General features: G+C 45.0%; 1 protein-coding gene across 1 annotated transcript in view; it reads right to left on the bottom strand.

The window, feature by feature from the left end:
• The window catches only part of LOC309551829 (scavenger receptor cysteine-rich domain-containing protein DMBT1-like), a gene marked incomplete at both ends in the record, with an annotated part of 214,327 nt that overhangs the window by 109,448 nt on the left and 89,526 nt on the right, over positions 1-15,353 (bottom strand). Inside the window, one exon of the mRNA XM_082252526.1 lies at positions 3,274-3,294. Within this exon, the coding sequence (XP_082108652.1) occupies positions 3,274-3,294 (21 nt within the window). The remainder of the gene's footprint in view (positions 1-3,273; positions 3,295-15,353) is intronic.

Below are 15,353 nucleotides of genomic sequence, written 5' to 3'. Positions count from 1 at the left end.
AATCAGGGCACTTATTATCAATGTCTTGAATATCAGTGCAGTCCCAACAGTGCCAACCAGTGCTGCCAGTCAATGCCCATCAGTGCCTCCTCATCAGTGTTGCCTACTAGTGCCTATCAGTGTCCATCAATGCTGCCCATCAGTGCTGCATATCAGTGCCCAACAGTGCCACCTACCAGTGCCCACCAGTGCCACTTAATCAGTGCCATCTATCAGTGCCCATGAGTGCCACCTCATTAGTGCCCATCAGTGCAGTCTATCAGTGCCCATCAGTGCAGCGTCATCAGCTAATCACAGAATGCAGGTTTTTTTTTTCATTTGTTTATCAAAAAAAAAAAAAAAACAAGTAGTGAATAAATACCACCAAAAGAAAGCTCTATTTGTGTGGGAAAAAAATGATAAAAATGTCATATGGGTACAGTGTTGCATGATCACGCATATGTCATTCAAAGTGTGACCGTGCTGAAAGCTGAAAATTGGCCTTTGCAGGAAGGGGGGAAAAGTGCCCAGTGGGCAAGTGGTTAAATCATCAATTCAACAGAAATACATAAAGCGCCAGATATTTTGTCTCAAGGGACATCATCTGAGGCTCCAGAGTAGCTACTTCACTGCATGACCCAGTGGCGGAACTACCAGGATTGCAGGAGTCGCACTTGCGACTGGGCCCTGGAGTTCCGCCACTGTGCAGGGGCCCCAGGTATTGTTGCAAACTGCACAGTTAAAAAAAACAGCCTGATTCGGACAACAGGCGGGGACTGGTGGCTGCAGCTAAACCAAGTGTCTAGATAACACTCGCACAGCTCAGCCAGCACACTCGCCCCCTCTCCTCACAGACGGGAGAGGGAGGAGAAAACAATCTGCTCCTCCTCCTGCCTCAGTAGAAATGCCTGGCTAGCCCACCCTCCTATCCAGGCAGCTGTATCTGACAGGAGATGTGCGGGCGGGAAATATGAATGATGCTGCTGTCTGAGCCTCAGATAACAGCTTTAGTCCTGGGGTACGTGGACACTGAGCTGTGGAGTATACTGTGATTGCTGAACTGTCCCTATCTCCCTCCCTTGTCCCCCCCCCCTCTGTTCTTCCAAGAACTTCACTTCCAGTTAGCACTTAGGCAGCCCATATATTTATTTTTCAGGCTGGCTTTACACTAATGCTGTGTACTGTATTGCATGTCATTTGTACAGGAATCGCACCAGATTTCTATACAAATTACATGCAAATTCAGTGTGGTGCAAATTGAGCTATTGAGTATGGCTCAATTCGCACTGGATCCCCTTCAAAAAGGTGCAGGACCCTTTTTTTTTTTTCCCCCTGTAATCGGATCGCAAGGGTGTTCAGATCCATGTGATCCTATTCCATTGGATTCCACAGTTTTCACTGTGTTCTGTAAACCAATTTGGGGGTATCATTAACTTTGATCATTAATACTGACACCCACAGAGGTTTGCAGAGCGCAGTGGGAACTGCCTGCAAGTCTAATGCATTGCAGGAACCGGACAGGAATTGCTGCAGTTCCCTCACCGCATCAGTGTGAACCGGGACTCAACAAAAAAATATTCACCCATCTACACATTCAAGGTGGAGAGACAGCTGAGACAGTGATGTAACTACCAGGGTCGCGACCCAAGTCCTAGCGTTCCGCCACCAGGGGGTTTTCCAGCCTCCTCTTGCTGTCCTGACCCTGTCTGTCTCCTTGGCAGCGGCTGCAGCACATTAGGACCCAGTACTGGTTACATTATGGGGCTGATGGGTGCATACACAGGGTGTGGGGGGGGGGCAGCACTACTGGTTGTAGACAGCTGAGCTCTCCGCCAGTCACCTAGCAATTGTGACACTGTATAGCCTTCTCTGTTGATATGGTGGTCTGGATGTGATCCGGGCGATGCTCCCAATCGGATCTAATAATAAATATGATAGTGGTTTTATTGCTTAGAACCCGCACACCATACTGGCATGGAGCCCACATGGTTGCTGAGCAAATGGCTGATATTTATGTAATTGTACTTTTGATTCTATTAAATACTGTGTTTATGTCCACTTATTCGATCCAATCGGGAGCATCGCCCAAATCCCATTCCCAATCGGTAAGTCAACAGAGAAGGCTATGCAGTGTCATTGCTGCTAGGCGACTGGCGGAGAGCTCAGCTGTCTACAACCAGTAGTGTCGCCCTCTCGCTCATTTGTCCATCAGCCCCATAATGTAACCAGCACTGGATCCTAATACGCTGCCATGAAGACAGAAGTGCTGGACCAACCCTGTCAATAGCAGGGGCAGGACAGCAAGAGGAAATTGGGAAACCCCACAGTGGTGGAACACCAGGGCATGGTTGCAAGTGCAACCATTGCAACCCTAGTAGTTCGGCCACTACATTGGACCCTTATATGGAGTTGCCTGGTGTGCTGGTGACATATCACCTGCTTTCCACCACCATGGGGGGGGGCAAGATGGCAGGAAGGGGGCCCACTGCAGAACATATGAAAGAGTCTGGCAATGTAAATCTGTTGAATTTATAATTTAAAGAGACAGCATAATACATTTTGTCTGAAAACAGTATATACGTTCAACGCAACCTGACACTAGATCATTTATTTTATGGTCTGTGTTCCGTTGAGATTTCACTTTCGTGTCTCAAAGACAGAGCAAGAGGAGAGTAAATCTACCAAGTGAGGGAAAATCCCTTAGCTGTCACCAAAACAGGTTTCCCACAGGTTGATTTCCATGTATCTGCTGTTCCAGTGATGTAACATTTTGGATTTCCTTTCCCTTTCTGTCTTGGTTATAACAGTCACCAGAGAAAATTGGAACAAATTGGAGCTGGAACAAATCGGATGATGCTTTCTTCTGCATCAACTGTGGGTATGGAATTGTGTATATAGAGATTTTCTATTTTTTTTTCTAGATGGACATGATGTAACAATGAAAAACGGAGGTGATAAATCTCTCCAAAAGGTACACAAACCCAAATAATAGATTGATAGCAATCTCAACCCTTCTGTGCAAAACTAAGTTTAGATTAGGCTTTAAAATATATTTCTAGTAGTTTGTCTCATACAACAAAATACTATTGACATGACCTGCTTTGGGGAACAAAAATCCACAGTGAATTTCACATTTTAAAGTATGGATTTTAGTGAAGAAAAAACATTTTTAAACTATCATTTACGTTCTTAAAAAAACTAACCTAGAGAGGAGTCTAAAAACCATATATAGGCATTAATGTCTAAAATTACTAATTTATGCATTTTGGTTATGTATATTTGAATTATTATTACCTGGAGATGCTGTTGTGTAACCTGCATATATTAAGAAAGAAAAAAATAGTTACATCTGGAGGTGTCATACTTTAACATCAGTAAATACTCAAAAATCGATTTAATATTGCTAACAAAAAATATATAATTTCTTTCAACTGCCTATCACAAAATTGTTATACCAGTTTTGCTCATATGTGAATACTTTGAGTTAAAATCGTTTTTTTTTTTATTACACTGCTGTATGTAGAGGAACAAACAAATTGTGGGATTTAAAAGGCACCATGCAAGCAAATATAAAATACAATATATAATATTGGTAAATAAGAATAAAACCCATGTAAGTGATATGAAAGAAATATTGGGTCTTATAGAGTTATATGGGATTGAACACACAGTACTCAAGCTAACAACAGGATTCTTATGGTAGCTGAGATACATAATATATATCCACACAACACTCGGGTCTATGCATTTTACGGCTATAAGCTGCTTCATCAGGACCAAGATGAATTGTTGAAGTTCCCCTTAAAAAAATAATGATAAATGTACATATTTTTGCAAGTTAAAAGAAATATGCATTTTTTTTCTTCTGGAGCCTGCAGAGTTTTGCATAGATCAGCAGATTGCAGGTGCAATGTTAGGCTCCTGAAGACACTACCTACCGCTTTCTGCCCATGCAGAGGTATCGGCTTTCTGTTGGAAATCTGTAGAAAGTGTCAGTGAACTACGAGAGTACTTACAAGTCTCTCACACTTCATTTAGAACTACAGGGCATATACTGTAGTGGCAGACAGGACTTGTAGTTCATTCAGGGATCCCTGTGGATGAATGACATGGTTGTGTGGGCCGAACCCTGCACAGCCGCGCTGTTTTTAAATTGTGACAGCAGGTGTGGGGAGAGGATCCCCTGCCTTTTGCTATGGGTGAGCGGATCAGGTGGTGAGGGGGACCGTAACACGTTACATGTTATACCCTAAATGCTGGTGTAACATGTCCTGTAACATGTTACAAAAGGTGAACTTAGCCTTTAACGAGTGGATTATTGTTCCTTGATTAATATAAAAAATATGTTACCCCAATATTTCACATTTCTGATATGTGTCAGTTGGACCCACCATGTGCAGTGTCCCACTCAGGACACGTGGGAACTGCAAATGAATTACTTCTTTGTCATTGCTGTATTGCATGTCATATTGCATTGCTACACCTGTTGCATTCCTGTTCATAGGCTGGTCAAGTGTGCTTAATACATCCCACCACTACATGGGGATATCACCACTCTGGGATATCTAACCCAGCTCCTATCTGTGGGGAGTTGTTGTGTTCAGTTGGTCCTTTTTTTTAAAATATAAAGTTTATTGAATACAGCCAGACACAGGCAATGCCAAAGACATTAATAGGGATATTGCATCATCACATCAAAGAACAACAACAGCAATAACAAAGCATCTCATCAACCCAACCAAAAAAACAAGACCGAGGGAGATCCCCCCCCCGGTAGGGGACAAGGTAGATCAACACACCCCTTAAGTGCCATAAAAAGACCCTCTCTGGCATGCAGCTTTTTCTTATAAGCAGACAGAAGGTCTACCACTGAGACCACATAAAAAGACATAGAAGAAAAAGAAAGCAGACGAGAGAAAATGAAAAGACTCCAGGCAATGAACAGGAAGGAGTATAGACGGAAGGAGGAAAGAAAAGGGTGAAAGAGGGAAGGGGGAAAGGGGGGGGGGAGAAGGCAGGGAAGGGGATGGGGGGGGCCTGTATCCCCACACCACAGGTCACCCTGCCAGCAGACCACGGGCTAACCTGGACATGGCTGTCGGCTCGTAGAATCACTCCGAACTCAGGCGTGCCCCCTCTCCGGAAGTGATAAAGAGATCCCAGATTCTCCATTTTTCCACATGCTTGTCCCCCTTATGTCGGGAAGTCGCGATCAGGTTCTCCATCCTGTTAATGTCCTCAACCTTTGGAGCCAGTGGGCAATCTGCGGGGGGTCGTCTGTTTCCACAGGAGTGGTATGCACGCCCGGGCAGCAATCAATAGGGGACAGAGCAGGGATTTCTTAAAGTCCCCGAGTGAAGCGTCTACCACTTGAACTTGAAGCAAGAAGAAAGCCGGGTCATCCGGGGTCGTCCATTATGTGAACATTGCCAGTATTCTCCGAACCGCCCCCCAAAAGGTTAACAGCAATGGGCAAGACCAGAAAATATACAACAACGTACCCCTCTCACCTTTGCATCTCCAACACCTATCTGATGCCTCAGGAAAGAAACGATGGAGACGCTCCGGGGTGTAATACCAATGCGTCAGAAGCTTAAAAATTCGTCTCCTGGGTCTTGGCGCAGATCGAAGAGCTCAAGGCTAAGTGGATCATATTCTGTTTCTGCTGCACAGTAAAGTTGGTCCATGTGCAGAGTAAGCACAAGGTGGAGGAGTGAAGTTCAGTCCAAAGAAGGGACAAATTGAAAGTGCTCAAACCAAAGGGTAATAGCCACCAACCCGGCATCAAAGACCTTTGAGAATAAAGGTGAAGGATTTCTTAGCCACCGGCAACCTCACCGAATGTCACTGGATTCAAAAGGGACCAGAAACTGAGTCACTTACCAGTAAGAATTATACTGACCCACAGCCAAGGACTACCAAAACCTATTAACAGTGGATCAACGGAATTCCTCTATTTACCTGTATTCTATCAGGATGTTTTTACTGCAACCAAAACCAGTCACAGTAAAAGTTGTGAGTTGTATCCTACCACTGTCTACCTCATTCTTCAACATTGCTACTACAACCGGTGGTACCACCATTAACGGTACTGGCGTCATGACAAATACCATCAAGGGACCTAGCCGCCACAAGCACCCTAAACACCACTGTCATCAAGGGCACCTCAACCACCATCTTGGCTGGTGTTTTCCCTGTCCCAGAGTGTGCCCCGGAGGATTTCGTGCTGTCTTCCTCTTCACCATGCGACCGTCCCAGGAAGGCTTTCTGCTAACCGTGAGTAAACCGATGAACTGTATTAGTGCTGTCTCTCATCAGCCCACCATGCACCTCACGTGTCGCCCCTGAGGTTCTGGCACGTTGCACATGTACATCTATGTCCTTTTTGTATTGCTTCCTTTGTGTGAAATACCTGGTAATCCTGCCAGTCCTCCTGCTTTCCTATTACAAAATGAAAACACCAGGCATTAGAGCACAGTTTGTCTGGCTGTGCTTGTTGTGAGCTAATCCGATGATCAGGTTTGTGCTGACACACCCCCCTCCCCTCACATAGCCATTCACTGGCTAGACCAGTGTGCTGCTGTTTCTCCTCCCCTAGCTCTCTGAGTTCCTTATGTAGCTGATAACAGAAGGTATGTGATCACTTATAAAAAAAGGGGGAAAAAGGTATTTATAATGTTTTTTATATCTATACACAAATGTTGTGCCTTTCGTTTCTATTTTAAACTGAATGGGTTATTTTACAAGGTGAGGATTTACATATTCTTTAAGGTTAGAGTTTAGCGGACACCTGGATGTTCGGGTTCGGCCGAACTTCGAAAAAAAAAGTTTGAGTTCGGGACCCCGAACCCGAACCCCATTGAAGTCAATGGGGACCCGAACTTTTGAGCACTAAAATGGCTCTAAAAAAGTCATGGAAAGGGCTAGAGGGCTGCAAATGGCAGCAAAATGTTGTTAAGAGCATGGCAAGTGCTTTGCAAACAAATGTGGATAGGGAAATAACTTAAAATAACATAAATATAAAAAAATAAAAAATAATAATCTTGATCTAGGAGTACGAGGTCCATATGGAGTTGGAGGTTGAGGTGGCGGTGTAGGTGGAAGCGGCGGTGGAGGAGGACGAGGTAGCCAACACTGGTTTTTGTTTTTAATTTAATTTAATTTTATTTTTAAATTAGGGTACACCCCAAAAGAGTGAGAACAAAAATACAACAATGGCTGGGTAAGGCCGGTATACATGTCTATTCTGCACAAGGTATGGACAAGTTCTGTGGGATCCATGCCTGGTTCATTTTAATGAACGTGAGCTTGCCCACATTGGCTCTGGGCAGGCGGCTGCACTTGTCTGTGATAATGCCCCCTGCCGTGCTAAATACACTTTAAGATAATACACTGACTGCAGGGCAGGCCAGCACCCCCAAAAGCGTAAAGGGCAAGCTCATGTTCCCAATTTGGAGACCCAGAAGTTGAAAGGGGCAGACCCATCATTCAGTACATCTTGGCGTGTGCACACATACTGCTCCACCATGTTGGTGAAATGCTGCTTCCTGCTAAGACATTTCATAGCAGCTGGTGGTGCTGGTTGTTATGGCGTGTTGACAAAGCTTTTCCACATTTCGGCCATGCCAACCCTGCCTTCTGAGGTGCTGGCGGTGCCCCGGCTGCGTTGGCTACCTCTTCCTCTGCCTTCGCCTTGTGCTTTCACTGTGCCCCCACTGTCAGATGGGAATGCCACCAGCAGCGCGTCTACACGTGCGCTTGTGATCAATATTCCCAGTGAGGGAATTAAGGACGGTACATTGTCCTTGTAATGGGGATCCAGCAGTGTGGCCACCCAGTAATAAGCAAAAGTTATAATGTGGGAAACTCGGCGGTCATTGCGGATACACTGCAGCATGTAATCGCTCATGTGTGCCAGGCTGCCCAGAGGCAATGAAAAGCTGTCCTCTGTGGGAGGTGTATCGTCTGTGTCCTCTGTATCCCCTCAGCCACGCACCAGTGATGGCCATGAGATGGTCTGGGTGCCACCCTGCTGTGAACATGGTTCCTCCTCCTCCTCCTCATCCTCCACCTCGGCATCCTCCAGAACTGTGCCCTTGCTGGACAATTGTGTACCTGGCATTTGTGGGTGCAGGAACCCACCCTCGGAGCCACTTGTGAATGATTGCCCTGAAAGCCTTGGAAATGATCCCTCTTCCTCCTCCTCCTCCTGTGCCACATCCTCTTCCATCATCGCCCGAATCATTTTTTCAAGGAGGCATAGAAGTGGGATAGTAACGCTGAGAATGGCCTCATCGGCACTGGCCATGTTGGTGGAGTACTCGAAACAGTGCAACAAGGCACACAGGTCTCGCATGGAGGCCCAGTTATTGGTGGTGAAGTGGTGCTGTTCTGCAGAGCGACTCACGCGTGCGTGCTGCAGCTGAAACTCCACTATGGCCTGCTGCTGCTCGCACAGTCTGGCCAGCATGTGCAAGGTGGAGTTCCACCTTGTGGGCACGTCAAGTATGAGGCGGTGAGCGGGAAGGCCGAAGTTACGCTGCAGCGCTGACAGACGAGCAGCAGCAGGGTGAGAACGCCGAAAGTGCGCACAGATGGCCCGCACTTTCTGCAGCAGCTCTGACATATTGGGTTAATTTTTAAGGAACTTCTGCACCACCAAATTCAGCACATGCACCAGGCAAGGGATGTGCATCAAACCGGCTAGGCCCAGAGCTTTTACGAGATTTCGCCCATCACTAGGCCGGGCATGAGGCTCACTGACACCAACCACTCATCGGTCTGTTGTTCCAAAGCACTCCACAACTCCTGCGCAGTGTGGGGTTTTTCCCCCAAACAGGCAAGTTTTAAAACTGCCTGCTGTCGTTTCCCCCTGGCTGTGCTGAAGTTGGTGGTGAAGGTGTTACGCTGACCAGATGAGGAGGTGGGAGTAGGAGGAGTTAGCAACAGGAGGCAAGCTGAAGCACCCTGCAATCCTCGGTGGTGGAAGGACATGCGCCAAACTGCTATCCGCCTCAGGCCCAGCCACCACTGCATTTACCGAGTGTGCTGTAAGGGAGATATAACGTCCCTGACCGTGCTTACTGGTCTACGTATCCGTAGTTAGGTGGACCTTGCCACAGATGGAATTGCGCAGTGCACACCTGATTTTGTCCCCCACTTGGTTGTGCAAGGAAGTGATGGCTCATCTGGAAACGTAGTGGCTGCTGGGCATAACGTACTGTGGGACAGCCACCGCCATAAGACTTTTAAAACTCTGTGTCTCCACCAGACAGAATGACAGCATTTCAAAGGCCAGGAATTTTGAAATGCTGGCATTCAGGGCCAGGGATCGTGGGTGGGTAGGGGGGTACTTCCTCTTCCGCTCCAGTGTTTGGGAGATAGAGAGCTGAATGCTTCCATGGGACATTGTGGAGATGGTTGGTGACCTAGGTGGTGGTGTTGCTGGCAGATCCTCTGTGGGGAGGCAGGTGCCACTGTCACTACAGAGGTGGATGAAGAGGCCAAGACTGCCTTGGTTTTTGAGGTGTCTACTCCACTGCAGCTTGTGCTTTGCACTTAGATGCCTGGTCATGCAGGTTTTGCTCAGGTTGAAAACGTTTATGCCTTGCTTCAGGCTCTGATTTGCAGAGTGCAGCAGTTGGCACCTGTGTTTCGTTATCCGAGACGTGCTGCGATGGTCCTCCCATGTACTCATCTTGAAACATAAGTGGTTGGGCATCGGTGCACTCAATCTCTTCCACTTCTGGGGCAGGGCTAGGTGGATGGCCCTGGGAAACCCTGCTAACAGAGTCATTAAAAAGCAGAAGAGACTGTTGCATGACTTGGGGTTCAGACTGCTTGGCTGATTTGCAAGGGGGTGAGGTGAAAGATTGATGAACATCGGCTGCAGGTGCCAACTCTGATCTTTCAGCAGGAGACTGGGTGGGAGACAATGTGAAGGAACTGGAGGCACTGTCAGCAACCCAATCTACTATCGCCTGTATTTATTCTGGCCTCAACATTCGTAGAGCCGCATTAGGCCCGACCAAATACTGCTGCAGAATCTGTCGCCTACTCGTACCTGAGGAAGGCGTTTCACTTGTGCGTGTATGTGGCACAGATTGACCACGTCCTCCCCTTGCAACAGGAGCTCCACCAGCAGGACAACGACCAGGGCCATGTCCCTTATTTCACGTTCTCCTCATATTTCTCAAATTTAGGATCTTGCCCTAAATGGGTGTTTTTTGAATAGCAGAATAGAACAACGGTATCTAAAGTGTGTATCTCACAATGACAGATGCAGCAAGGGCTATAAAATTGTGGATTTTAGCCCAAAAAGGGTGTTTTTAAAAACCCAGAAAATTATTGCTATATAGCTTACAATGCACATTGAATAATGCAGCAGAGGCCCCAGATGGGAGGGTATTGCCAGAAATGGGTATTTTTTCAAAGCCTGAAAATTCTTGAAGTATTTCAAGCTTGTTTTTATCACAGATGCACCTAGCAAGGGCTGTAAAATTGTGTATATTGCCCAAAAAAGGTTTTTTTATACTAGCACAATATGTCAGCAGTATATAACGCTTGAATTCTACATGTACAGATGCAGCAAGGGCTATAAAATTGTGGATTTTAGCCCAAAAAGGGTGTTTTTAAAAACCCAGAAAACTATAGCTATAAAGCTTAAAATGCACACTGAATAATGGTGCAGAGGCCCCAGTTTGAGGGTATTGCCAAAAAAGGGTGTCAAAAATTTCACAAAAGCACATATGCAGTGCTGGTGCACTGGGCTTGCATAAAATGCCCCCCGCCGCCCACCTAACTAACAGACGGATAAAAGTAATTTTTCTCTGTCACTGGGCTCAGGGCAGGGTAAAAAGATTGTGCACTGCACCCACACAACCAAATCTATGTAGATCGCAAGCTGACTGAGTTCTAATTAAAGAATAAAGCATCCAGGTGTCCGCCCAACTCTAATTCTCTCCCTCAAAGCAGCAGCCGTAGCCTTTCCTAGATAGAAGAGAGAGACGTGCGGCGCTACGTGACTCCAGCATATATAGAGGCTGGGTCACATGCTGCACTCGCCAATCGCAGCCATGCCATTAGTAGGCATGGCTGTGATGGCTTCCAAGGGCACATGAGTTAAACACTTATTGATTGGCTGCCCTGCAGCTTTTTTTGTTTCAATGATTTTTATTGAATTTTCAAGAAAATTTGTAACAATGCATAAAAATAGAAATGAAATAACAACTGGGACATAGAATATGCATACAAATGTCAATAAAAGCATAATGACCAAAGAAACTTGTAAGTACACAGGGTTGGAACTTGTTGTGAAATTTGAGTGAATACCATTAGGCCACATCAAACAGATCAGCATACTAGCAGAAGGGAGTAGAATCAGGTAAGTATCAGGAGAGATATGCGGTCAGATATTAGTACAGTACATTAGGTGATGAGAGTGACACGTCAAAAGGGTGAGGTGTCATATTTACTACTGATCCATGGCTGCCAGCGACTGAAGAATTTAGCACTTTGAGAGACAGAATAAGAGTATGCCTTTTCAAGGGAGAATTGTGTGTTGACCAGGTGAATTACTTCCGAGTGTGGGGGGGGGGGGGGGTGGGGCAGGCTGCTTCCAATGTCTCGCAATGACAGTCTTGGCTGCTATTAGAATATGGGTGTATACCGTTCTCATATTAGGAGGAATGTCATCAATGCCCAGGGAGAGGAGGGCCAGCGCTGGGTTTGGCACTAGCAATAAGCCAGTGGTAGTTGAGAGAATTTCAAACACCTTCCTCCAGAAACTGGTATGGCTTTTGCAGGACCAAAAGATGTGAAAGATGTTACCTAATTGACAACATCCACGCCAGCAGAGCGGGCTGTGCGTTTTATAAAATTTAGAGAGGCGATAGGGCATTAGGTACCACCTTGTGAGAATTTTTTGGGATTGTTCCCAGTGGGCCACACATCTGGACGGCTGATACGTGCTGCGTATAGCCATTTTCCATTGGATGTCTGAAAAAGATCTCTGAAATTCTTCCTCCCAGTTGAGCATATGCTTGGCTTTGTGGAATGTTAGCTTGTGGTGAAGGAGGTTGTAAAAAAAGAGATACCTTTAGTAGCGGGACATGGGGAAGTGAGGAATCGCCACACGGAAGTGGGGAGGGGGTCATTTGGAGAGGAAACTAGAGATACTATTGTAGGTATATATAGTTATCCTACGTAGATTGGATTCAGCTTGAAGTGCAGTAAAGCTCTTTAGGAAGCCTTGATGGAATAATTGGTCTGTCGAGTGAATGCCTGCCGATGTGAGTTTGATGAGAGAAATGCACGGTAGTAAGATTTACAGGGTTTTCAACGGGAATACTATCAGTGTCTAGCGATAGCATGTATAATTGTTTTCTATAGGGATATTTCTGCACTAAAAAAGTGATAAAAATTAAAAAATAATTGATACAAAATAAATGTAAAAGCAGCTAGCACAAAATCAACTAACAGTGATCCATAAACATAATAATCTTAAAAGTGCAGCGCTATAGGTGAATTGATAATTTTTAAAACTCTGAAAAACTTGTGAAAAGACAAATGAATGATCCACAAAGTAATATGAGGGTAGTGTCCAAGGCAAATGATAAATAAAGTCCCAAAAAAGATGGTGCAAGTACAAATAAATCAAAGTGCAAAATACTGTGAAGAATGCTCCTTCCAGTGACACCCAGGGAAAAGTGCAAGATGGGGACACCTCCGTGTACAAGTATTATAAGCAGCTTACCAGAGCTCCATGGCTACTCAAATTAATGAGAAAGCCTCTCCCAGCAAGAAGATATATATCAATGTATTCGGTGGATGTCAAAAAAGTGGATGACACTTCTTAATCTCTCTTGATTACTCAGTTATGAACGATAAATATATGGAGGGAAATGAAGACAGAGGACCATAGTGTAATCCCGTAAAGCATATATATCATATTTATTAAAAGAACTACTCACAATATGAAGGCATAAGCAGGCATATAAAATAGACCGCTGTAGATCCGGTCACGGCGTCCCGCGTGTATCCAAAACAGCATGGAACAGTAAAAAACAAGCCAGCTCCGTAAGGGGGCGTGTGGACGTTACGTCTGGAGTCGCCAACGTTTCGTCATCAAGACGTCGCCTGGGTGTGACTCCAGACGTAAATCACTGGCTATCAGGCACAAAAGCGGAAACTGTGTTGTCACATGATCAATGAGAAGATACTGGAATGCCCCATACTCCGCCTCCCTCAATCACACCGCAATAGGAACGAACCATTGCGGGCTCTAATGTAAGGGAATGGGTGAGTGACAAGCATCTCCACCAATTATAATCCTAATTGAGGCAGGGATGGAGCATAATATATTTATCACAAGAGATGGAGGGAATTAATCTTCCAAAACCTTATTAAACCATTACCAATACTTTTTTAATATTAATATTTTTAATGGTTTAATAAGGTTTTGGAAGATTAATTCCCTCCATCTCTTGTGATAAATATATTATGCTCCATCCCCGCCTCAATTAGGCGGATGCACCTGTCACTCACTCCATGTATGGGGGTACAAAGGCGTGTGATTTACGTCTGGAGTCACGCCCAGACGACGTCTTTTGATGACGAAACGTTGGCGACTCCAGACGTAACGTCCACACGCCCCCTTACGGAGCCAGCTTGTTTTTTACTGTTCCATGCTGTTTTGGATACACGCGGGACGCCGCGACCGGATCTACAGCGATCTATTTTATATGCCTGCTTATGCCTTCATATTGTGAGTAGTTCTTTTAATAAATATGATATATATGCTTTACGGGATTACACTATGGTCCTCTGTCCTCATTTCCCTCCATATATTTATCGTTCATAGCGGAGAAATCAAGAGAGATTATGAAGTGTCATCGACTTTTTTGACATCCACCGAATACATTGATATATATCTTCTTGCTGGGAGAGGCTTTCTCATTCATTTGAGTAGCCATGGAGCTCTGGTAAGCTGCTTATAATACTTGTACACAGAGGTGTCCCCATCTTGCACTTTTCCCTGGGTGTCACTGGAAGGAGCATTCTTCACAGTATTTTGCACTTTGATTTATTTGTACTTGCACCATCTTTTTTGGGACTTTATTTATCATTTACCTTGGACACTACCCTCATAATACTTTGTGGATCATTCATTTGTCTTTTCACAAGTTTTTCAGAGTTTTAAAAATTATCAATTCACCTCTAGCGCTGCACTTTTAAGATTATTATGTCTAATTGTTTGACTAGCGTCCTCCGTTACCCGGCTTGGGAAGGGTAGTTATGTGGGCCTGTAACATTTCTAGTGGGAATTGCTGGGTGTCTATGGTGGCGGAGAACATTTTAAGAAGGTAAGGGACTAAAAAGTCTTTTAGAGAGTGGTAGTATTCATTAGTCAATCCGTCTGCACCAGGGGATTTGTTTAACGGGAGGGATTTCAAGGTTTGGAGAAGTTCTTGGGATGTAATGGGGCTGTTAAGGGATGACAGTGAGGTAGGAGAAATAAGTGGCAGGTGTAGGTGTCGTAGGAAATTTAGAATTTCTACATCTGAGTGTTGTTTAGTGTCTTTCTCTATTAAGATTACAGAGGGAGCTGTAATAATCCGCGAATGTGTCCGCTCCCTGCAGCTTTTTTTAACGCGGCATTAAATTGCCGAACACTGAACTCGATACCGAACATACAGCAAAATGTTCGGTTTCGGGTCCGGGTACCAAAAACCCTAAAGTCCGGTATGAACCCGAACTTTACAGTTCGGGTTCACTCAACCCTATTTAATGTACATTCCCATATATGAGTATATCTGTAAAAAATGTCAGCAGCCATTTTTGTGAAATATACTGTACATGACTAGATTGCTAACAATTCTCTATTTTTACCCACAAACCAAGGGGGGGAAGGTGGCATGAGCTAACAGGAGCAAGTTTTCTATTGATCGCTGGACAATGTCTGTTTTAACTTAATGTTTAATTATTTTAAATAAAGGATTGACAAAGTATAAACAGAATAGTTAGAGATCTTTATGTGATGTTTATTTAACACTGCTGTTGTCATTTTTTTACAGATATAATTGTATATCCACTTGTCGCCAGACGAAATACCGGTATATCACTTGACTTTAAGTGGTTGTACTGGGATGATGCCGGTACTGTTTTTTTAGAGCCGGCCGCTTGATTGCTGTTACAAGCAGTAGGAGAGGACTGTCCCCCCCCCCCCTCCGCCTTCCGTAGTTCGCTTGGGCTCTTTCCTCATAGCAGGAGACCCAAGCAACCAAGCGGCGTCCATGGCTGGACACCCAAACAAAGCCAGGATCGGCTTTGATCTCTATAGCAGTAACCCGAAAGCAATGAACTGGCATCAATTC

Source organism: Pelophylax lessonae, assembly GCF_965119305.1.
Source record: "Pelophylax lessonae genome assembly, chromosome: 3".
In the NCBI taxonomy this organism is placed as follows: domain Eukaryota; kingdom Metazoa; phylum Chordata; class Amphibia; order Anura; family Ranidae; genus Pelophylax; species Pelophylax lessonae.
This window is presented reverse-complemented; position numbering and strand designations above follow the sequence as displayed.